The sequence below is a fragment of the Humulus lupulus genome, chromosome 5, assembly GCF_963169125.1.
Source record: "Humulus lupulus chromosome 5, drHumLupu1.1, whole genome shotgun sequence".
In the NCBI taxonomy this organism is placed as follows: domain Eukaryota; kingdom Viridiplantae; phylum Streptophyta; class Magnoliopsida; order Rosales; family Cannabaceae; genus Humulus; species Humulus lupulus.
Window position 1 is genome coordinate 209826286 of NC_084797.1, and position 26179 is coordinate 209852464.

A 26179-nucleotide genomic window follows, 5' to 3' on the forward strand; every position below is an offset into this window, starting at 1 on the left:
GTAAGTTAATAGTTTGTATTTTTATCAGGAAGCTAACAATTTCGGTTGTTTTATCAAGACGCAAGGTAAGTAGAATCCTCGTCTACAATACAAGTCTTTTATGTGTCGTATGTGCATTTATATGCTTTATATGTTATTCTGACATGTTGTTATGCATAAGTGGGAATGTGATTCCCTATGTAATGCCGGCAGCAGCATACTCTAGGGCCCAAAAGAAAGGAAAGTGAAAGAAAGAAAATACATAACATGTTGCACGTTTATTTTAATGCATATGAGGTAGTTATTCTACTTACTGAGCCTTAGCTCATCAGATAATGTTTTGTATTGTAGGTAAGAGGCCCCAAATATAAATTATTGATGAGTATACGTGGAGCCAACATGACTGTACATATGGGGCTGACCTGAAGGGAGTGGAGTTCTGCTATGCTATTTTATAAATAAACGAGAAACTTGATTTTATAATTATATTTCATTAAAAGTATTTTGTGAACTTTATAATTTACTTAAAGCTTTAAAAGTATTTCATGAACGTTGTAATTTACATAAAGCTTTTCAATTTATCGGTTGGATACATCTTCATTTCTACGTTAAGGTGTAGTAACACCACGGAAATTATTTATGAAAGTATTAAGATTTGTATGTAAGATAAAGTTTTTATTTAGTTGTGAGTATTGTACGGTTTGAAGTTATGAACATTAGTTTATGTATTATTTAATAAAGTTTTTGTAAATTCAGAATTTCAGTATTGTTATATTCAGGTAAAACTTTGTTTTTACACTATATATATGTATGTTAAGAAAGGAGGTCGTTGCAATCATAAAACCATTCCCCAGCCTTCTCATCCCTCTCCATGCTCTGCTTCTCCGTTCTCCTCTCAACCACGACCTTTCTCCCACCATTCTGGCATTCTTGGTAGACCACTTGCTCGACCTCATGCCTCATAGTGGCTACCACCTCTCTCCCCAGTTCCCTCGGGGTCCAAACCTCAGTGCCAGATCTGTAATAAACACGGACATACAGCTGCTCTTTGTTACCATCGCTTGAACCTTCAATATCAACCCCAAACACAGCCTCGTAATTTCAACATGTCCCTTACTTCTACTCCAGACTTTCCCACCTCTTCCACTACGGCTGGTCTTCATGCTACTGCATCTACTGTGGGCGATCCATCTTGGTTTATGGACTCAGGAGCCACCCATCATTTCACTCCCGATGTTGGCCAATTGGAGGTTGCCTCGCCATATTCTGGCTCGGATCAGGTTATGGTAGGGGATGGTAAGACTCTTCCAATATCTCATGTTGGTCATTTAAATCTATTTTCTAACTCTTCCCTGCCTTCTACTGTTTCTCTTAAACATGTTCTGCATTCTCCTGCCATTACTCATAATCTTATCAGTGTCACTAAGCTTTGTCGAGATAACAACGCCTTTGTTGAATTTTACCCTTCTCATTTTCTTGTTAAACACCAGGTCTCAAAGCATACTCTCCTTCAGGGTCTTCTTGAAAATGGCCTCTACCGTGTCACACTTCCAGCCTCTCGGCCACCTTCCAGTAACACACCTCCTCAGCTTTTCTTGGCTCGCACCACAGACACCACTGTTTGGCACCATCACCTTGGTCATCCCGCTCCTCCCATTGTTCGTCAAGTTCTTCGTTCTTGCCATATCTCTTCAGACAATAGTTTTTCCTTTTGTAATTCTTGTCATTTGGCCAAGAGCCATCGTCTTCCTTTTTCATTGTCCAACTCAAGAGCTGTAAAACCTTTTGACTTAATACATATGGACCTTTGGGGTGCTGCCCCTATTACATCAGTGAATGGCTTTCGTTATTTTTTCCTTCTCATTGATGATTATTCTCGTTTATCTTGGATTTATTTTCTTTCTTCTAAAGATCAAACTTACTCTACTTTTATTCAATTTCAAACCATGGTTGAACGTCAATTTAATACAAAAATAAAAACAGTACAAACAGATGGTGGTGGTGAATTCTGCCCCTTACTCCCTTATCTCACCAACCTTGGTGTTCATCACCGTTTTTCTTGCCCACATACCGCTGCTCAAAATGGGCGTGTGGAATGCAAAAATCGCCATGTTGTGGAAACAGGGCTTACCTTACTTGCTCACTCTCATATGCCCCTTTCCTATTGGTCCTATGCTTTTCAAACAGCCATTTACTTGATCAACCGTATGCCTACGCCTGTCCTTACTGCCTTCTCTCCTTACCAGGTCCTCTATGATAAACCACCTTCATATTCGCACCTTCCGGTGTTTGGCTGTTTGTGTTTCCCTTTTTTGCGCCCTTACACAGATCATAAATTGCAATTACGGTCCAAACCATGCGTGTTTCTTGGGTATAGCACTCACCATAAAGGCTACCTGTGTCTTGATAAAGACACTAGCCGTGTCTATGTTTTCCGCCATGTAGTCTTTAATGAACATGCCTATCCATTTTACTCTCCTTCCTCCTCTCATCCCTCTTCCGCCTCTACTTCCGTTGTCCCTCTCCTATCCTCCTTCCTACCTTCTAGCTCTTCTTTTCCCTCTCCTACTTGTGCTCTTTCCCCTTCCTCTCCTTCTCGTCTGTCTTCTTCTCCTCCTCCTTCTCCTACTTCCGGTTCCCCTGACCATATTCCTCCATCTCTTTCTCCTTCTTCCGCTGCTTCTGCCCCTCTCACTCTGTCCTCTTCTCCTCCATCTCCTCCATTAGTGGTAGATTTAAATGGCCCTGATATTGTCTTATCTTCTTCTACTACTAACCACCATCCTATGATTACTCGCTCTAAGGCGGGCTTTCACAAACCTAAGTTGTATTTGAGTGTGTACACAGGTGTCGCTCTTGAACCCTCCACTTATGCGCAAGCTTCTAAATCCAAAGATTGGCAGGTTGCTATGGCACAAGAATTTTCTGCCCTTCAGCACAACTCTACTTGGGTTTTAGTACCTCCTCCGCCATCTGCTACGATTGTGGGCTGTAAATGGGTTTACCGACTAAAGTTAAAAGCTGATGGTTCCATTAACAGGTATAAGGCCCGCCTTGTGGCCAAGGGTTATCATCAAACAGAGGGTTTGGACTACTTTGAGACCTTTAGCCCGGTTGTAAAGGCAGCTACTATTCGGGTTATGATTCACTTTGCCCTCAACATGGATTGGCCCATTCGTCAACTTGATGTCTCTAATGCCTTTCTTCATGGCGATCTCATTGAGGATCTGTACATGCAACAACCCCCTGGTTTCGATGACCCCACCCAACCTCATCATGTCTGTAATTTGCTTAAGTTAAACTATGCTCTAAAACAGTCTCCTCGTGCTTGGTTCTCCAAATTGACTTCGGCTCTTCTTTCTTTGGGGTATGCGGCTTCCAAGAGTGACTCTAGCAAGTTCATTTATCGCTCTCATGATTGTATCATTGTGCTACTAATTTATGTAGATGATATATTGGTTACTAGCAACAAATTCAGTCATCTTGAAACTTTGCTCTCTCGGCTTCAATCTCACTTTGCCATCAAAGACCTTGGGGACTTGCATTATTTTCTTGGGCTTGAGGTTACCAGGTCTTCCACGGGTCTTCATTTGTGCCAGACTAAGTATATTTCTGATCTCCTCTGCCATACATATCTCTTGGATACCAAACCAGTAGCCACTCCTATGGTTTCGAGCTCCACTTTTTCTATTCATGATGGTTCTCCATTACCCGATGGCTCGGAATATCGCAGTGTCGTTGGGGCTTTGCAATATTGTACTTTAACTCGCCCGTATATTGCTTATGTCGTGAACAAGCTTTGTCAATTCATGCATACTCCTATTGATGTTCATTGGTTGTCTGTGAAACGTCTTTTACGGTATCTCAAAGGCACTCCTCACTTTGGTCTCCACTTTCATTGCACTTCTGATTATTCACTGCAATGTTATACGGATGCTGATTGGGCTTCTTGTCTGGACGATCGTCGTAGCACTAGTGGGTATTGCATCTTTCTTGGGGGTAATCTTGTTTCTTGGTCTTCATCGAAGCAAAAGGTCGTTTCTCGCTCTAGCACTGAGGCTGAATATCGCAGCATTGCCAATGGTACTGCTGAACTCACTTGGCTGGAAACAGTCCTTGCTGATTTAGGAGTCGTCTCCTCATCTACTTCGACATTGTTTTGTGATAACTTAACTGCTACCTATCTCACCGCCAACCCGATTCTCCATACTTGCACCAAGCATGTGGAAATTGATTTTCACTTCCACTACAAGAAAAAACAGTATTCATAACACTTAAAAACTGCTAACCGGGACTATTGATAGCACTTCTGAAAATGCTAACATAGCCCCTGTTATTAAAAGTCCAGTCTTTTCTATAACAGTTTTTGAATTTTATGTTCGGTGTTATCTTAAACTATTCAATAACACATTTTTAGGTGCTATAATATTCAAATAATAACATTTAGATAGAGTTTTTGGTTATAAATTTGAAGTTTAATCTTGTACTTTTTTCATAACACTTTTCAACTGTTACATTTGATTATTTTGTTAACATTTTTAGTTTGTTATATTATATAAACCATAACGATTTTTTACTCTTATAATATGTTTTTAAATCATAACATATAGTAATAAAATTTTAAATTTTATTTTGATAAGTATACTTATATGGTTTTTTTTTAATTAAAAGATTTTCATTATTGTATTTTGATAAAAAAAAAATTCAAAATTAATCATAAAATGTAATTCTCAATAGATTGATAAACCATAAGTATTACATTAAACAATAACTAATTCAAACCATGAATGTGTCTACTTCATGAGATCTTAGTTCTAACTTAAGTTTGAAAGCATAACATAATAAAGTTTTATAATCTTGAACAATTTTTACTTCAAAAATGAAAAATAGAAACATTACAAGATACACAAAAGTAAACCATGCGTGAAACTTGCTCCATCCTTCAATTCATCATCCTTTGTGCACTTGTCTTTGTTGTGAGTCCATTTGTTTAGCTACAACAAAATTTAAATAAGTAATGCTTCAACTTAAAGTTATAGTAAACTAAAAGAGTACATAAAAAAGTTAATTACCTAATTATAACTTTATCAGCTGGCCATGCAATTATACTACCTACAACATCTTCTATAGTAGACATAATTGTTGAAGGCCTCCACAGAAATGCATCATTCTTCCTCACAAGATCTATCCCCACTTTCATAGCACTAGGTCCAAGAGGAACATGGTGAACCTCATCCTTTGGGTCACTTGAGATAAAATAACCTTCTGCAATAATTTCTCCAGATCCAATCCAATCTAATATTTTGCATTTTGAGCCAAATGTGTGGTTCTTGACACTCTACAATATATCAATATAACAAATTCAGCAGCAGTAAATGATTTTATATTGAATATTATATGTTTTAGATTTTATCATTTTCATATAATTAGTATCATAATTACCTGAGTGGAATGAACATGAGAATTTGATTGAACATTGACATTTGATTGCTCCTCACTCTGAGTAGATGTATTCTATTTACAAGTAAGATAGAAAGACATGAATTCAACATCAAAATTAAAAAAAATACAAAAGTAAAGACTAACCAAAAAATTAAACATGAATCTTAGTTATTATTGCAATTCAGCCACATGAAAATATAGTTTCAGCATCAAAATACTTACTTGATTTTTCATTAAAGAAACAATGAGTTGCTCCATGTGTTGCATTTTGTCTTTCAAATATAGTACCATAAGTGGGCCAGTAAACAATTAAAAATGATAAATAGTGTTATAACATATATCACTTTTTGAATTATATGATTTTTTTTTCTAACAAGTACTAATACGTATACAATAGTACAATAACACCTACTTTGTTACTCTGTTTTTAACCTTTAAAAAAAAAAAAATTTGTCAACCAATAAATCATTAAACAAATTTAGAACGAGTAGAATTTGTCTATTTTGATGCTAATTATTACGAGTCAAATTACACTTATTACTCTTTAGAAATATTTTGTTAAGAAAAGTATTTTATGTGTTTTATGATCAACTATTAAAGCTAATGCGGCAATATAAATAGTGTTGAAAAAAATATGAAAAATAGTGAGAAAAAAAAATAAAATCTTCTACGGAAGAGGTTTTCTCCAAACTCATTTATTTAGTCATTAAAAATTGGGAGGAAAATTAAAAAAAGAAAAAATGACAAAGAAAAGTCAAGAAACACTCTGTTTTCCTCTTCTCTTTTTTTCTCTTCTACATCAAAGAGAAGACAGAATTCAGTTTTCACTAGGCCGAGGGATTCATTCGATAGTTGAGGTTGTTTGTGACCAGTTTAGCTTTACTGGGTGTGTTTAAGAGTTTAGAAGAAGTACTCATCTTAGTTCGTTAATTCTGTTACATAATCACTCCATTTTCAACCAAAAAATGCAAATAAATCTTAGAATTTTTAAATTAATTCATTTTTTTTCCAAAAACATCAAACAGTGCATATTACATTTTTTTTCCTCCAAAAAATGCTTAGAATTTTTAAATTAATTCATTGAATCTTTGAAGCGTTGCATGTATTAGGAAATGTTAGTTCTTACGTTTGAAGCTGTGATGTTGTCACTTGACAAGCCTGAATGTTTACCAGTGACAAATTTTACAATATTCAATTTCTAATATAAATGTATATTATGTTTTATTGTTTCTATTAGGGTTACCGCATGCAACCCAACACCTAGAATTTGTAGGTACGTATGAATAGCATTCAATCATTGAGAAAGAAGAATCAAAGGGTCAAAAATGAAAAATGATCCAACCAAAATGATTGAAACGAGACTGTTATCTTATGTTCTTCTGGACCACTTGAAAACATATTATCAAATGAATAGGGTGCACTCTTATGGAATTATCAATCTGTCTGTACTAGACTACATTGGTTTTTTAAAACTATATATAGTTACCATAGCATTATTAAGTACCGTTATGACTTAAAATAATTAAGTAAAAGGAACATGTTAATTTCTTTAGTTCTTTTCTTTACTTTCCATAAAAAAAATAAAAAGGAGATTTTCTATTGTTTTGAAAGCAGATTTTTTAAATGGATTTGGTTAAGAATTAGCCTTAATATTAGTACTAATTGGAATTGTTTTAGTGGGACACTCTAAATTCTAATGAATAATCATTCCAAAATCCTTGCTTTAATTTATGCATCACGTGTAGGACAAATCATGATGACTAATTATATATATGCTATAATGATAACCAGATGCTATAGTGAATCAATGATAAGATCATCTCAGTGATTCATTCATTCTAAAGTTTATATATTCTCTTTTTCTTTTTTTACCTATTAAAATTCATTCCTTATTGCTCAAATGGTTTTGATTGTTCTAGTGCTGAGATTTTTAATTGTATGTTATAGCAGTTACTTAATTTTCTAGTACCATGATTCTTAGCCCCACTAAAGATTTCTTGGTCTAAATCTATTACTAATTTCTAGTACTTTAGTTTCATTAAGCTTTCAAGAGATTCTAGTGTTGTTTTTAATTTAAAAATCAGATTCTAAAATGGTAGCCACTAACTAATTGGGTTTGGATCAAAGACAAGATTTTAGCTTGGGTTGTGGCAATTAAATCTGATCTATACATATTGAAATAATGAAAACAATATGACTAAATGAAAATTTTAATCTATACATATAATGAAAAATCTAATCTATACATATAAAAGCTTACCTAACCATCTATCAATACCAAGTCAAAAAATTCAAACAACACACAATAAGTTTTCTTCCTTATATCACCGCAGCACACAAACAAAATTTCCAGAACCTACTTCTCTAATACACACAAGTTTTCAACCTTCCATTATCACCGCAGCACACAATTTTAATCTCAGAATCTACTTCTCTATGGATGAATATTTAAGATATTCAAACTCCTCTAACATTTTAAAGATATTAATAATAAGAGTTAAAAGAACAAATTTCGTACCTCTTGCAAATTACCTTTGCAATGCTCCTTGCCAATTCGATCCCCAACCTAAAGAATATAATCAATACTTAAAAGATTAATACAAAATTAAAATTTGTCAATAGATATTAAACAAGCATGTATGATAAACTAACAAACTAAACAACATGGTAAGCAAGCTCAAACAACCAAAAATAAAAGTTGGAATATGACCAATCAGAATAAGGCTTAACTGTTCAGTGGATGGGTTTAAACTTTACAAGAGTGATATTGCATTGAAATATTGGGCTTTCTATTTTTCTTACTGTTTTCAGAATCTGAAGAGATTTTTCTTACTATTTTTCTTACTGTTTAAACTGTTCAGTGGATGCTTTCTATACGTGTTTAGTGTAAAGCAGACCCAAAGTTGGGTTCCCCTTAAAAAAAAGAAAAAGAAAAAGAAATACCCAAAGTTGGGTTTAGTCTAGATCAGCATTCCTATAAATTAAGATTAAAGGTACATATTATTTTGTATTAACTTTTCATGACCTTTACCACTTCCTCAGCCTATCAACTCTATTTGGTAAGATTGCTGGTTTTTAGACTTGTCAGTAATAAATTGTAATACTAGATGGAATACACTGTTGCTATAATGAGTTTTAAATTAACAAGTGTTCCTCATTTATTTATTATTGTCAATATATATAGGAAGATCATTTAAAGCCTAAAAATAAATAATTTTTATTTATTCAAGAAGTAAAGGAATATTTTAATCTTAAACATTAGATTATAACTCATGGTTTAGAAACAATGTCGTTACACGATCTTTTTACGATCAAATGACCTATATATAAAAATAAAAATGTGTAATATATTCAAGAAAAATTATAGCAAATAAATAATTTTTCTTGAATATATTAGTAGCTGGCTTCCAATCCATTATATGAGATTAAAATTATAATCAATAGTGTGTTACTTTATTTTAGTACCAGTTTTTTGTTGGTTCCTTGATCTGTAATGGAAGTGAAACAAGCACTTTTGTTAGGAAAGGTCATAAAACAGTAGACATGCCTCTTGACAGTGATGTTTTCCAAGTTTTTCTTGGCTACAATGATCCTTAACAGGTATATGCATTTGTCTATATGTATATATTTTTTTAAAATGAGTTTCAATTCGTAGTTATAAATTTTGCTTGTATAGATAGCTATTAGTTTATTCTACATGGTTCCTGAGATCTAAAGCAATCATGATGTTGGGTTTTCTATTTGGTGGAATTAAGTTAAAGAATTTGACTTGAAATTTATGAAATTGTTCAAATGGTTTCATTGTTTGATGGCCTGAAATTAAGGTTCATATTGCACTAGGATACCAACTTGGGAAGACATAAATAGTGTTCATGGGTTACAATGGCCTAACTAGGTTCAACTAAAGTGTTTTACTGCATGTAAGTTAGCAAGAAACAAAAGGTTGTCGAGAGAAAATTAGTAACTTATAAATTCATCAACTGTACTTCTGGTTTATAAGATAAACATGTGTCAAGTAGACTTCTGTAACTTGTTATATTTTAATTTCCTGGTTATTATTTATGTATACATTTGTTGGCATTATGTGGTCATTAATACATGAGATATACAAATACCACTATCCTTATTCTAGACATAATAGTAACTTACAAAAACTGCAATATTATAGAGTTCCAATTCTAGTGAAAAACAAGATTAGCTGTACCAAATTTGCAGAAGAATAATGAAACAACTACCTGATTATATGCATATTATTCATATGTTTTTCACAATTTAAACACTATACTTTCATGAAGTCTCAATTATATTCTCTTAGAAGAACTGTATTCTCGTCACATTTTTAACGCCTAGAATCAAGACATAAAGCATTTCTAGACATCTTTTCGATGAATTATATGGTAGAAGTTTTAATATCCTTGCAGCACACACACACACTCACATGCATCCACACAGTTGGAACTTTCCTGACAGTGCTCGTGAAGCAATAAATATTATAAGTTCCAGAACTTACACTCCTGCCATTCGTGGCTGGAATAAGATTTCTCCTGTTTGAAACCGCTCTTTTGAAAGAGTGAACTGACCTTCTCCTGCTGCGTCAGATGATGCTCGTGTATCTTTGAGTAGCTCAGCCTCATAATCATAGGCAACATAACAAAGATTCTGTATAGAAATAAGGTCATAAATAGAACTCAGCTTCAGCAAGGTCTCCTTACAAAAATGAGAGAGAAGAGCAGTAGAAAAAAAAATTGAAACATTCCACTAAAACACAAGATACTAATGGTATTAGTAGTTTAATGTACCATGAGAAAAATATTTTCTTTGAGGGTGCAAAGTTGATAGTATTAAAACAGAATAACTACAGTCAGGAAAAACGAGGATAAATATTCAACAACAATATTCTGCACTCAAGAAACAAGCAAGACTTGTACCTCTTTCAAAGTGCGAACGGTGTACAGCGATTCAAAACTAATATTGTTCTGCTGCATCAACTCCTTAAGAAACCCGGTAAGTTTTAGTGCTCCCAGTCCCACAACCTCCATACCCACTTTGCGCATTACTTTACCATGTAAAACTAGAAGCCGAAAAAGAAAAGAAAAGAGTATATTTCAGATCCCCAAAAATTGAATGCAACCAAGATATGATATAAAAGAAAGCACTGGAAAATCCATAGAATGAAAATGAACAAAGAAGAATAAAAGCAGCAAGGCTGCATGGAAAGTTAAAACTGTAACTTATACTGCAGAGCTAATCAGTATATATCATAGGTAAATGAAACCTTGTTTATAGTTTAAGGAAGCATAAAGCATATAAAAGATAAAAGAGAAACTATCACTCCTTACTTGGAACAACTAATGTGACTTGAAACCCAATATTTACAACAATTCCTGAAGTTCTTCTAGCAGCATACAAAGCTAAAGTTGCCTACATTTTCAAAAACAGAAAATGGATAAGATCTTACAAATAAAAAACATCTATCAAAGAATCAATCGAACATTTTAAGCCAAAAGCAAAAGGTCCAAATTACTCATAAACAAGCATAAGTACATAAAGCATCTCAGCTTATAGTGTTAATAAGTAAATTTGGTGCCTGTTCAGGATTGTCAACCACTCAAGTCACAGAAGCTTGCTTTACAAAAGGAAAATGAAGAATGAAAATTGGATCAAGGCCTCGAAATCTATATTCGATGGTAAATGTCATTTTTGCATGAAACAAACTAATCTTAATTCTTTACCAAAGAGGGGTAGCTCAAATGATAAGGCATATGGCTTGCTATATGACAAGGTATGAGGTTTAAGTTTCTCTTGGATACCTACATAGCAATTGTTAGCGGAATCCTAGTTTTAAAAAAATAAAAAATTACTCTTATTTCTTTTAGTATTAAATATTTTAGAATATTAAACAGCAACGGCAAGTTAAGGCTTAGCGAAATTTACCTGATTAATTGCACAAACAGCAGGAACATTCATGTTAAATAGTGTTGTATATATAGCTTCCTTGAGTTGTCGTCTTGATGCTTTTGCAGATTCAGTATCTGCAATAAAAAGACAGAAACCACATCATAAGGATAGAAAGTGTCTCAAACAAGAAAAACACACAATTCTCAAGTGTCTCACTAAGGAATTACACGACCAAACTTCAAAAAAATTGAACTATCTAAATTACAGAAAAGGCAATGAATATATAGAAGCTGACCATCATAATGCAATATTGGTATAGACACAACCACTGGATGTGATGGTGCTCTTACCTGCATCCTGTAAAAGACATATCAAATATACATATGTGAGTAAAGAAGCTCATTTCATGAAAGCCAAAGCAAAGAAAAAGACAGGAGCTACCTGCTATAAATAGTGGAAAAAAACTGTCTAAGTCTGGTATACATTGGAGACTCAATGTTACCAAATTCCTGCATATGAGAAAGTGACAATTGGGATTTCACACAGTTGTGGTTAATGAATGAATGATGAAACTTTGAAGCTGATGGTTAAAAGGTGACCAAGAAAGTAGCAGAGCGCACAGATGGAGCAGCATACTTGCTCCAACCGTATTTGCAATAGCCAGAGCCACCTGGTCAAAGGACAGAGAAGAACATAATAATAGAAAACAAGAAATGGGTATTGACTAGTGTTCCTTCCTATATAATAACACCATAAGGAGCATATGGTTATATTTTAATTGCCTGGTTATTATTTATGTATACATTTGTTGGCATTATGTGGTCATTAATATTATTGATTAGTTGTAGATATCAGACTTAAACCAAGAACCCGTGCACACGTGCCTTACACTAGGAGTACTTCGGAATCAAGTCCTCGTGAAACCTTTAATGCTTAATAATGTTTCAAGCTTTTCAATTTACTAACTTCTTAAAAGCCATATTTTCAAGATCTGTGGTGTTATGGGAAAATAGCTATGACATATCAATCTACAACATTCAGCCAACAGTTATCAATATTTTCAAGATATGTGGTGTTCTTTCACAACAGTTATCTTCCTCAAAGTTCAGCTCTTATTCTGTCAACAGCTCTTAGAAAGTTCTTTCACAACAGTTATCTTGCATATCAATCTAGTTTCTATCAAAGATGGGTTTTTTATCATATCAATCTACAACATTCAGCCAACAATTTATATTATCAGGGATGAGAGAAACAAACCTGAGATAGTGGGCGTGAGGCAGAGAACTCGTGAGGCAGAGAAGCTCCACTCTGGAGCGTGACTTCGTGAGGCGGAGAAAGAGCTCCACTCTGGAGCGAGTCTTCGTGAGGCAAAGATGAGTTGACGGCGGAGAGACCTCGTGAGGGCGGTGAGGCAGAGATGAGTTGAGGGCGGAGAGACTTTGTGAGGGCGGTGAGGGTGGAGAGACTTCGTGAGGGCGGTGAGGCAGAGATGAGTTGAGGGCGGAGAGACCTCGTGAGGGCGGTGAGGGCGGTGAGTCTTCGTGAGTGAGAGATGGAGGCTGAGAGAAAGGGTAACTTAGAGAAAGGCTGAGAGAAAGGGAATTTGGCAGAAATTCATTTTGGCGCCTGAGTTTTTAGTCATATGGCGCCAAAATCAGACCCGTGTGTTTTTAATCCCCCACTTAATAATAGCACTTCTAAATATATGCTATTCTTTAATGTAATATATACTAAATATTGTTGTAGTGTTCGTTCGTGAACGTGTAGCTGCTAACTCGCTGATTGTTCAATTTGTTTCCTCTGACGAGCAACTCGCTGACTGCCTCACGAAGCCTCTACCTGCGAGCTCTTTTTCCTCTCTTCGCACCAAGCTCAACGTTCTCACCAGCCCCTTGAGCTTGAGGGGGATGATAAACCATAGTTATTTTGTGTATATTTTGTATACTGTTATATCTTTGTTACACCAGCCACATGTATAGTTTTCATTGGCTTGGATATACATATATATTCTTGTACTTATCTTCTTTTGTAAATAAAAGAATACACGAATATATCATTTTGAATATTCTCTCCCAAATTCCTCTCCTCTCTCTTCAAATATATACGGTTGTGGTCCCCAAGAAATAGAACAACTTGTATTCTCTCATTCCCCATCACAGAGAAATACACAGAGAGAAACTGCTTTCTTGGAAGATCACAACCCTCTCTGTATCATCACCAACAATGACTTATGGTTTGTATTTTTACTCTTGTGTTAATCTTCTTCTTTTATTTAGCAAATGATCTATAAAATTATGATTTATGATTTCTCATATATGTATTTGTAGTGACATAATTTTGGATTATGTGTTGGAGATTATTGTTTGTTCATGTTATTTGAGTGCATTAGAAATTCTAACACCTTCTTGTGGATAGCTTTAGTAGATGAAAGAATGAAGTAAATTTTAAAGCAAATAATTGGTAAATTAAGCATCAACACAATCCGTCAGAGCATTAAATCTTATAATATGGTAGGTTCCAAATCCACGTCTACTACTTTATCTCCCTATTTCGTTTTATATAATCAAGCTGCCCAAATAAAGAGTAGTAGAGAATAAACGTGGAAAACAGAGAACATGAAAATATATCATGAAAATTCTGTAGTTACCTTACATGTAGGATGAAAATTCTTTGTGGTTGGAACGTTCCATTTTTATTTAAAATGTTCTTAATTATTTCCTCATTTATAAAATGTTTATTATTTTGTAAAACGATAATTTTCATCAACAACGTTATTCAGTTATGTTGTCATTTTTTTTATTGGTTTGATTCAGGTTAATACGAAAAAGTCCCATGTATTAACATTTCTTGTTTATTTTATTATTTTATCTATTATATTTCATTTTGTTGTTTAATATATTTGTTTTTCGTTACAATTGTCTTTTTTTTTTTTTTCATGTTTCATATAAATATTCTGCTAGAATTAGCATGGGAGAAAAGAAAAGCACCTTGAAATTTTGTGCATCATGTTCATCCATTACATTCATTCTTGGCAAACCATTAATACAATAATATTATTATACAAACAACAATCATTGAAACACCCAAATATCCTTTTTCCTTTCACGCATAGCACTTTGACCAAACCAGTGCCATACACACACACAAATATCTTATTTCATTTCACTCACATCCATATCACACACACACAAAAGCCTTATTTCATATATCATCGACTCACTCTTCACAAGAATACTAAATCTTCACTTATTCATTTCTCACACACTCAAGTCATCAGGATAGTCATATATATATATTCAATCACACAATTCGAGGCTACTTCTGTCTTGTGCGAGCACCTATTTCTCTATTTTCTTCAACATGGATTTCATTGATCGTTTTGTTCTCCAATTCGAGGCTACTTCTGAAGCTAGATTCATCAAATTTTGGGCAACCTTTAATTTTTGCCTTTTGAAGACCAGGCAACTTAGCCCCAACACTAGCCAACTCAGGCAGTTCTAGTAGATGCAATTCCTCCAAGTTCAACAGTTTATGCTCTGAAGAACCAAAATTGAACAAAGTCGACAACTTGTCACAGAACTTGACATGGAGCTTCTCAAGCTTTTCTGGCACCTGAGTTGAATTGAAGACAGATTCAAGCTTCGGGCAGCAATCTAGGTACAACTGTTTGAGATTCTTGAACTGATCCTCATCCACATTCTCGATGTACAAACTCGTCAACTTGGGAAGGTTTGAAACCCATAAAAGGTTGAAACTTTTACTCACTGTGACAGGTTTTTTTTCACTAAATATGAACTCTATTTCGGGACACCTCTCCAGCCACAAGCTTGTCAGTTTCTCTAATTTTTGAATTCCAACATCAGCCAGACACATTAGACCATCATCTTCAATGAAAGATAAACAATCAAAATTCATCAAGGCATCCTCAAGATCATTAAGAGGAGTTTTGAAATTGAAGCCCCGGATCTCTAGAAACCTCTCGTAGCTATCAGGACAATGTATCATCTTGAAGTAGATGTTTTTGAAGAATTTTTGATCTCTTTTACGATAGATATCTTCATCTTCGCCATTTTTGTTTAAAGGATAAACAAAAATACAAATTTTTTTGAAGCAGTTGTCCCATACGACAGACTTTTTCTTTAAAGCATTGAACATTTTCGTACCATTGATTGAAATTGATGGCATTTCGGTATTTTTAGCATCCAAAGTGAAGATGCCACATTCTTCCCAATTGAGATCATCTGGTAGATGCTTGATCTTACCCCAGTCGAGCTCTTTAAAGCTTTCTAAGTCAGGGAGGCGAAGCCTTTGCAAGTTCGTCAACTTTGAGATCCAATACGGGAAATTTTTGAGTTGAGTCCCCCTGAGATCAAGATCAGTTAATTTCAAAAGATGTTCAATTTTCTCCCCATCTAATATCAAGGGTTTGTTTCCTTGATTAACATGGTCGTTAGAATTCTGAGGCGATGATTGGTCAGGAACAATTGCAGTATCTGAAAGATCCAAAACCTCAAGCAATGTAAGTTTCTCCAATTGTGGGTTTGTTCCAACGAAGCAACACTTGCGTAAAGAGAGTTTCTTTAGTTTGGTACATTCGGAGAAGTTGGATAACAGAGCAATGGACGTGTCAGAAATGTCAAGAGTATGGAGTTCTTCAATGTTGTTGAAGGGAAATTTTGACCCTTGTAACTTATTTGGACCGCTCAGGTTAAGCTCCTCAAGTTTTGACAGTGAACTCAGTGGAAGTTCCTTCAACTCGGTACATTTCGCCAGTATGAGCTGACGAAGGTTGGGAGTGGAAAGAGAAGACAGGTTCTGAATCTGAGTTTCAGAGAGGTTGAGTATCCTAAGAGACCTGCCCTCAAAGGATTGCTTGTTAATTTTTAGTACCTTACAACCTGAAAGATTCAGCTCTTCAAGATTTTCAGAGTCTTTCAAAGCAGGCAACTTCTGAAGACTCTCACAATCTTTTAGTAAAAGTTTGCGCAACTTTGATGTTGTCAACTGTTCATTTTGTATTTCCTTCAATGATGTAGCTCCTGACACATCAAGTATCTCAAGATTGGTAAGTTCTTCCATTTCTGGAAGCTTTTCCAAGTTCTTACAATCTTTGAGAAAGAGCTCTCGAAGGTTACTGAGGTTGGAAAGTGATGGAAGTGTCTTCATAGGAGTATTCGACAAGTTAAAGATTTGGAGGCACCTGAATCGGCTGAAGCTAACATTTGTCAAATCTTCCAAAGATGACATATGAGAGAGATTAAGATTCTCAAGTCTTGGTAGGTCATTAAAACTTGAAGGTAGTTGACTGATTTTGGTTTTAGACAAGTCAAGGATTCGAAGGACACTTTTATTTTCTAAGCTTGGCTGGTAAAACTCCACCAATTTTTTAGCACCAGAGAGTTCAAGAATTTGAAGTTTAGACAATTTGTCAAAGTGGGGAACTCTAGTTATTTCAGAACAACCTATTAGTGTGAGCCTAGTGAGCTCATGTAGATCGTGTACAAATGGTGAAGGTGCTATTTTGGCCTGGGAATAGTCAAGCACTCTAAGACACTTAAGAGATCCAAAGTTTTTGTCTTTAAATACCTTCAAAGAAGACACACCAGCCATGTCAAGTACCTTAAGATCTTTAAATGTTTTCACATTTGGCATTTCCTCCAAGCGAGAACAGCCCCTAAGGATGAGCCATTGAAGCTGAGTCAAGTTGGTAAAAGACTTTGGTAGAAGCTTGACCTGGACTTCAGAAAGGTTAAGACTTCGAAGATGAGACATGTTGTCAAATAGACCATCTGGGAGATTCTTCAAAGATTTGGCACCAGAAATTTCCAAAACTGTCAAAGAAAATTTACTGATCGAATCGATCCCAGTGTCCAAAACATCACAACCCCTAACCACCAGAACTTGAAGCTTGGGTAGATTAGAGATAGACATAGACTCCAGAGTCTTCAACCTTGGATTTATCAAAACAAGTGTCTGCAATTCTTTCATATACTCAAAAAATGTCGTGGGAACTTCTCTACAAAGACGATTTCCATGTATAAACAATGTAGAGACCTTTCCCCAGTTGTTATGTCCACAAATTGTTCTTATCATACCATCTGCAACTGATATCCTCCCGAAATCACCTAGCCATTCTTGATCATCTTTTTGTACTGCCAATACTTCCGGCAATCCCAACATCGCGGTCTCATCGAACCCCTTGTATCGAAGATCAGGAACATCAAATGCCACTTCTTCCATTTTGACAAACTCTTCATCTTCTTTTTTGAGCAAACTGCGGTACCTTAGTTCTTTCAAAATGTGGTAGCCCTCTTCATAAGCCTTTTCAATAGAGTTAGATGACTCTAGACAGCCCTCCAAGATCCAGTGAGCTATCAACTCGTTGTAGTGGACACATTGATTTTTTATGCTGGAAAAGAACTTCTTGCTATACCAACAACAATTGATCAAGGCCTTATCATCACTCGGCAACATCTCATAAACAGAACAAGCTAAACATGTCATTATCTCCGCCTTCTTTTCTGTTTTCAATTCTGTTGCTTTTTTCAAAGCCTTTTCTAATAACTCCACACAGGTGGCCCCATCTTTTCGAAACTTGTTCAACGCTTTTCCAACAAGAACAGCTACCGCAGCGGGCATCTGAATCTCAACAGCTGCATCTTTGAAAATGGTCCCTTCAAATAGAGTCTTAATCTTATCTGAATCATTTTCCTTCGGACTAATTTGCTCCAACATTAACTTTAGAAACTCGCCGGACTTCAAAAGTGGGATTTCAATAGGGTTATCAATATCATCAGAATCTCGTACTCTGGTCGTGATCAAAACTCTCAAATTACTTTCCTTCCCCTTCATGAGGCCTTTAAGTTTACAGATGACACCAAATCGAATATTTACATCAGAAGGATCGCCATCAAGAACTAAAAGAACATTTTTAGTACTACACTCCGGATCATCATCTTTCATTAATTCTGCTAGCTTGTCACTTATGTTTGCTTCCAGTGTCTTTATCCGATTAGTGTCTTCTGACTTCTCCTTCTTCTTCTTCTTCTTCTCCTCCTCCTCTCCTCCACCTAGGCCATTATTGTCTTGGTTCAACACAACTTCCTCATCATCATCTTCAAAACCTCCTTCAATACGGGGAAGAACAGACAACTGGCGAGCGAGGTCTTCAATAAGGGACGACATTTGCTGCTGATCAGGATGAGGATGATCGTATCTTTTGTTGAGAGAAAGCCAAAGGGTGACAGCAAATGAGACCTCAAGACTGGTTTGAGAACCATTTTTGCTCTTTTTTATACCTTTCAATATCTTTTTAGCCATGTATGTTTTCCCCACTCCAGCTTCCCCGAAAATAATGGTAGTCTGGGGATTTTTAAGGCTTTCTGTAATATCTTTTATCAGCTTTTCTTCGGTCGATACCTCCACTATACGTAGTATCGATCACAAAGAAAGAAAGAAAAAAAAAAAGCAAGTTAATTTTTACACTGTGAAAGAAAAAACAAGTCTTGGTCGTCTATATGCATATATAAAATCTTAGTTTTGGATGCACGAAGAAAATATTCAATCACAAAAATTTTAGCGTTGAAAGAAGCATTTATCCTTAATATAGCAAATTGTAATTTATTATCAAAAAAGAAAGCAGACTAAAATGACGTCTTTTAAGCATAATATGCTGTGTAATTAATTCGAAGTACCATTTTACTGCCCCCATGTGTTAAAACAACATATATATTCTTTTTTTCTGAATTTATTTTAAAATTAAATTATAAAGATGTGTTTCTAGTAATTATTATATAGCACACCATAGTCTAAAACCTTCATATATATTCAGATAAAAAAGTAGGTATCATCCAACTATAAAAACGTATTTTTTTTCATAAGAATAAGTCAATAAAAGACATGTTTACTAATAAATGTTTTAGTCACAATTTAATTTAAAATACCACGTCCCAACTAAAAATTCATGGGACTAACTATTTAGCACAAACTATAACTCATACTTAGAAACTTATATATTTTAATGAAGTTTGTTTTGACTACACTATGAAACAAATTTATTTTTGTGGTTAATTTTTAGCATTAAAGGTATCAAAAGTAAGATTTGTTTGTAATGAGTAACAAATTCATTACCAAAATAGCAAATTAAAAAAAAAACGCCTTTTTTAAACGGTGTACATCTATTTTCTAAAAAATGGTTTTTTAATCTTGTATTTGTTTCCAAAAATGTTGGCAAAACATTAGCAACAACAATAGCACGGCAGCTGCAAATAATAATAATAACAAGTGGAAAAAAAAAATTAATATAAGAATACGAGTCATTTCAGACGTCTATGGGGAGACGTTGAATGTCTACAAAATTTGCCAATGAAAATCATCGTAAGACTACATATGATGACTCCTCCAACAAGGTCTCACTTAGGGGGAGACATTAAATGTTTACAATGTCTCTCTTTAATGACTATTTTGTTGTAGTGATATGTGCACATATTTGTCTACGCAAACACACATTTTAAAAGACATAAATAAATTTTAATAAAAATAAATAACAAACTATAAGTTTGAGATTTTTACAAAAATGACTATTTTTTATGTTTTTTGAATATTTTTTATACTGTTTTTGATTTTTTTTAAATACGGTGTCCCAATAATATATTTCACATACACTTATTACATATCTCTTATATATAAAAAATATGTTGATAATATAAATTATTGGTTTTAACAGTTTGATTTGTTAACTTTAACGAAATATTCTAAATATTTAATCCAATATACATTAAAACTAACTAAAAATAGATATTAATTAATTAAGTATGTTAATATAAATTCAAATATTATAAAATATCATTAGTATAATAGTATTTAATATAAGACTACATATATAATAATTATCTTAATATAAATTCAAATTCAAATGTTATAAAATATCATTATTATAATAATATACAACACAAGACTAGATATTTAGTAATTATATTAATATAAATTTAAATGTTATAAAATATTATTATGATAATATTATATAATCCTTATTTTTTACTAATTATATTAATATGAATTCAAATATTATAAAATTATTTAATACAAACATTTAATACTTATATTAATATAAATTTAAATATTATAAAATATTATTATAATAATATATAATACATAATCTTTATTTTTATTAAAAAAATATCATTTATGTTTAAAAATGTTATCATATTTTATATATATATATATTTAAAAAAAATTATAAACAATGTTTTGGTTTAATTTTTCATTTAATATGTTGTCATTCTTTTATATAGAATATTATTTATTTATTTAAAATTTATATGACAATGATAAAAATTTAATAAAAATACTTAATATATTCTATAAATAAAATTAAGCAAACGTGCATTGCACTAGGTACAAGTAATGCACATTGTCTTAGTTTTATTTTAAATATTTATAAATATATATTCAGATTTTATGATTGTCATATAAATTTTAAATAAATAAAAAATATTATATATATATATATATATATAAAGAATTACATTAACATATTATAAAGAAAACTTAAACATAAACATTGTTTATGGTTTTTTTCAATATATATATATATATTTATATATATATAATAACATTTTAGATTATAAATTACACTATTTAATGTATAAAGCATTCATAATATTATTCAAATTACACATTTATAATTGGAGAAGAAACTTGTTTATTCTTGATAGAAGATAAATGTTATTTTAATTTCTTATGTAGTTGAATATTTTTTATAAATATAAATAATAAAATTTTTAATAAAAAATAAGATTATGTATTATATATTATGATAATAATTATATTTTTTATATTTGAATTTATATTAATATAATTATTAAATATTATTATAATAGTTATAATATTTGAATTTATATTAATATAATTAATAAATATCCATCTTTAATAACTTTAAAGGGTATATTCCATTAAATATTTTTAATATTCTATTAAAGTTAACAAAAAAACTCATTAAAACGAAGAATTTATGTTATCTACACATTTTTTTATATACTAGGTAAAAGCAGCGGGCAATGCACATTTGCTTAGTTTTAAAATTGTAAACAATGTCTATAATTTTAATAAAAACGGATTCATTATTTTTTTAAAGTCAATATTTATATCAATAATCTCTACATATATGACATCTAAACACAACATTAACATGAATATATATTTACATGACTACATGACATATATATAATAATATTTAAAAGGAAATTAATAATAGAAATAAAATAAGAATAAAAAAATCATAATGTAGATAGTAGTATACATGCATCACCTATTTTTAGTTTTTAATGTATCCTAATGTCCTTTGGTGAATTTGTTGAAGAAAAAGAGTTTCAATTACTTGATAAAAGATAAACTATCAACAAATTTATAATATAAAAAAATGATAAAATAAATATAATTTAATTATTTAAATTATCATAAAATAGCTTATTTTAATTAATTTATTTTTTGTTTTGTTTAAGTTTATGTTTGTTCTAGTTTTTGAATTTGGTAGTATCAATAAAAGATTATATATTATATGTTTAATATAATATTCAATTTAAGTTTTATTTAAGTTATAATATATATATATAGTTTTATTATTTAAAAATAATTATCATTGTAAAATATCTAAAAAATATTTTATTTTAATTTGTTTAATTATTCATTTATTTAAGTTTAAGTCGTGTTTACCATCTATCATTAAATATAAAAATATTCTGTCAAATATAAAAATATTCTGTTAAAGTTAAAGAAAAAAAATAAAAAATCGTTAAAACAAATTTTTTTTCGTTATCTACAACTTTTTTTATATAGAATATATATATAGATACTCAACATATGCCAAACATCAACTACACATATACTAACCAGAAAAACGTAAAAAAAATATTATTATTATAAATAACCATATTGAATTACTAAAATTTACCAATTTAATTTTAAAATGTAAAGAATATATTACTCTCTTTTCCATTTTCTATTTTAATTAATGAACTGAAACCAAGTTGGTTAGATTCTTCTATTAATTCTTATCACCTATATTTCAATCCCCCCACCCCTCCTTTGTATAATTTTTTTAAAACTTTTTTAATCAATATTCCTCTTTAGAATTTCTCAACAATACAGAAAGAAGAAAATATATATACTAGATACACTTAATTTTATTTATTAAATTTATATTTTTATCATATAAATTTTAAATAAATAAATAATATTATATATAAAATAATCACATAAACATATTAAATGAAATTAAACCAAAATACTCTTTGTAATTTTTTTTAAAATATATATATCTAATATGATAACATTTTTAAACATAAATGATTTTTTTTAATAAAAATTAAAATTATGTAATATATATTATTATTATTATTATAATATTTTATAATATTAAACATATAGTTTTGTATTAAATATTATTATTATAATAATAATATTTGAATTCATATTAATATATAATTAGTAAAAAAAATTAATTTATATTAATATAGTTATTAAATATTTAGTTTTGTATTATATAATATTATAATAATATTTTATAATATTTGAATTTAAATATAAATTAATATAATTATTATATATGCGGTCTTATGATAAATATTATTATAATAATGATATTTTATAATATTTTAATATATATTAATATAATGAATAAATATCTATTTTTAAGTTTGTGTTAAAAGTATATTTTGTTAAAGTTAAATAAACAAACGGTTAAAATTAAGAATTTCCGTTGTCTAAAATTTAATATGGTTTTATTTTAATTTGTATTCTCTTATATAAACAAAATAAATATAAAAAATATTAAAAACATTTTTAATCTAGTTTGAATTAAATAAAATCAATAGTACAATCACATTATTTTACCCGTATGTTTCAAAAGTCAAAATTTGTTATCTTGATATATAACATTAATTAATAATGTAACTATATAAATTAAGTCTATAGTTTTATTGCATGTCAATATACATATCTTAGCAAATAATTAATAAGTTCTATAGGATCCCTTCAATTAGATTTAATTAAACTATCATAGAAAATAGATACACCTTATTAAAGTTTGACACTAATGCCTGACAAAAAAGAAAGTTTGACACTAACTAATTAAAAAGGAATAAATGGTATAAACCTGGTGGTCGTGGCTGTGAAACCGTTGCTCCAGCTGGTGGCTGTGGCTGTGATTGGGGCGCACCAGCCGTTGCTCCGGCTAGTGGCTGCGGCTGGTGCTGGGGCTGTGACTTCGACGTCCCTGAAGCCGTTGCTTCTGGGTGTGGCTGTGGCTGCGGCTCTGTATCGTTTGCTTCTGATGATCGTTGCGGCTGTGAAGCCGTTGCTCCTGATGCTGGCGGTGTCTGCTGCGGCTGTGGTTGTGGAGCCGTTGCTTCTGGGTGTGGCTGTGAAGCCGTTGCTCCTGATGCTGGCGGTGTCTGCTGCGGCTGTGGAGCCGATTCTCCTGGTTCTGTTGGTGTTTCATGTGGTGGTTTTGGAGCCGTTTCTACTTGTAGTGGTTCTGCTTGTGAAGCCGTCCCTCCAGGTGACGGCGGCACCTGAGAATTCGATTCCTCTGATGGCGGCGGGGGTGGTTGGTTCTGTGAAGCAGTTGTTCTTGGTGATGGAGGCTGCTGTAGCTGTGATTGTGCAGCCGTTTCTGCAGCTGGTGTTGGCGGCAACTGTGAAGTTGCTGCCTCCAATGGGGGAGGTTGCGGCTGCGAAGTCGGTTCCGCTGATGGTGGCGGTTGTGGTTGTGGCTGTGAAGCCTTTGATTGCGGTGATGGTGGCGACTGCAGTTGTGGTTGTGGAACTGTTGCTTCTGCTGCTGACAGCGGCTGCAGTTGTGGTTGTGGAGCCGTTGCTCCTGCTTCTGGGGGAGGCAACTGCAACTGCAACGGTGGTGATGGTGGGTGAAGAGGCTGCGGCTCTGACTGTTGAACCGTTGCCTCTACGGGTGGGGGTGACAGCTGCTCAGGCGATGCCTCCAACGGTTGCGATGTCGGTTGTGGTTTTGAATCCGTTGCTCCTGGCGGCGGCTGTGGCTGAGGAGTAGTTCCTTCTGCTGGTGGTTGCGGTGGCTGTGGCTGAGGAGTAGTTGCTCCTGGTGGTGGTGGTGGATTCGATGCCATTCTGAATGCCGAAAAGTACTTATGGATCAAAGCTGAGTAACAATATGCTTATCACTCAACGCAAATCATGCACTTCTTTAGTTTTGGCATATACACATTCACGGGTATATATACACTATATAGCACTCATATTCTTTCCAAAGTTAGCACGCAAAGTATTCAATAATATTTCTGATATTGTTTTAGTAAAGAAAGATATATTAAATCCCATCTTCAACTTTTATTTTATGAACCATTATTTTTTATGATTCAAGTGGACCACATTAATGTTAATAACATTAAAGGAGGGCAAAGCATCTACTTTTTTGTTTTCTCTATATTAGTACTGTTTGATATTCGATCCTTGGCATGGTAGAAAAGCAAAAGAAAAAAAATGAATGAGCGCTTTGTCTATCTGTAGTAGGTTTTTTTATGACTGCAATTGGCAAGTTGCATGTAATATAGAAGCCTTCTCTTTTTCTAATTCTGGTATGCTCTTTTTCTTTATGTATTCGTACGGAAGGAAGATTGTTTTTTTTAATGGCCGTATTAAGTTTTACTAAGAATCAATTTATGTGCATACACACATTATTTGAAATAAGTTTACATCTTCTAAATTTGTTTACTATTTTTCATTTTTTTTATCTACTCTATTTTTTTTGGTAGACGCAATTTAACTCTGAATTCTAAACTAACGTTAATTAATTAGGTTAATTAGTTATACACTTAACCATTTTAATTACTATAATTAATTATGTTCCTACTATACATTAATATATATATTTTTTTTATCACAGCTAATAATTAAAACATTAAATCACAAATTTCTCAGCTTTTTTCAGTCATAAATTAATTAATTATTTATTTATTTATTCATTTACTTATTTTTGTTGCTTTCATTTGAATATGCATATGTCAATATGATGAATTAAGTAGTGCTAACACCTTTTTCTTTCTTTCTACTTACACTTTTAATATACATTAGTAATTAGTTTATTTTTTTGCGTGATCCTAATATTATGATATATGAATACATAAAGCACAACCAACCCAATTGAAATATAATTACTTGTTACAAATAATCTTAGGTAATTAAGTAAAGAAAAAAACACCATAAGACAATGCGTTAAGAACTAAAGTGCCAACTCAGGGTAAAAAAACCTAATTAAAACCAACCCTTAATAAAAGTTGCATTTTGATTTCATAGAACTGAATGAAATCAGATTCAAGATGTGATTCACACGTCATGTTTGATTTTTTTTTTTTATATCCATATAATTTTTTGTTATCAGGAAAAGCTCATTCTAAAAACATTTAAAAAAAATCCTCACTCTAAAATCTTTAGGTATAGTTATTGGGATAAATTCTTTGCCTCGTAATAGATAAAGCAAGAAAGTTTTAGGAATATTTATTTGGATAGATACTTTTTTTCGATGCTGTTTTTCGTCAACTTAAATAGTAGAGCAATTAAACAATAAAATATTGGTGCAAATGAATAAAGAGGAAAACTAGGGGATTTTTACGTGGTTCAGCATTTAACTTTGCCTAGTCCACGAGCGTAGCTGCCGTGCCCCGGGAGATGGTAATCCTGACAATAAGCTAAAGTTCGCGGCTTGGAGCCACGAGCATATGATGGCAAGGACCCTATATCCCTTGAAGTCCTTTTTAAGGACTTTCTAAATTTTGTTGGGCTCGCACCCTTCCAACTCCAGACCAACTCATACAGTGTCTTGTCA

General features: G+C 32.6%; 2 protein-coding genes across 2 annotated transcripts; both read right to left on the reverse strand.

Annotated features, from left to right (window-relative positions):
- Positions 1-10325: 10325 nt before the first annotated feature.
- LOC133779917 (actin-related protein 8-like) lies at positions 10326-12015 on the reverse strand. The gene is made up of 6 exons (XM_062219815.1): positions 11919-12015; positions 11761-11828; positions 11615-11676; positions 11356-11453; positions 10761-10842; positions 10326-10492 (listed from the first exon to the last, which is right to left on the reverse strand). Exons 2-6 carry the CDS (start codon positions 11802-11804, stop codon positions 10326-10328), a joined length of 453 nt encoding a protein of 150 aa, XP_062075799.1. The 5' UTR covers positions 11805-11828; positions 11919-12015.
- A 2479-nt stretch (positions 12016-14494) lies between these two features.
- LOC133778112 (putative disease resistance protein At4g19050) lies at positions 14495-24623 on the reverse strand. Its single transcript, XM_062217936.1, has 2 exons — positions 23474-24623; positions 14495-18743 (listed from the first exon to the last, which is right to left on the reverse strand). The coding sequence occupies exons 1-2, from the start codon at positions 24462-24464 to the stop codon at positions 14635-14637; spliced, it is 5100 nt and encodes a 1699-aa protein (XP_062073920.1). The 5' UTR covers positions 24465-24623; the 3' UTR covers positions 14495-14634.
- Positions 24624-26179: the final 1556 nt, after the last annotated feature.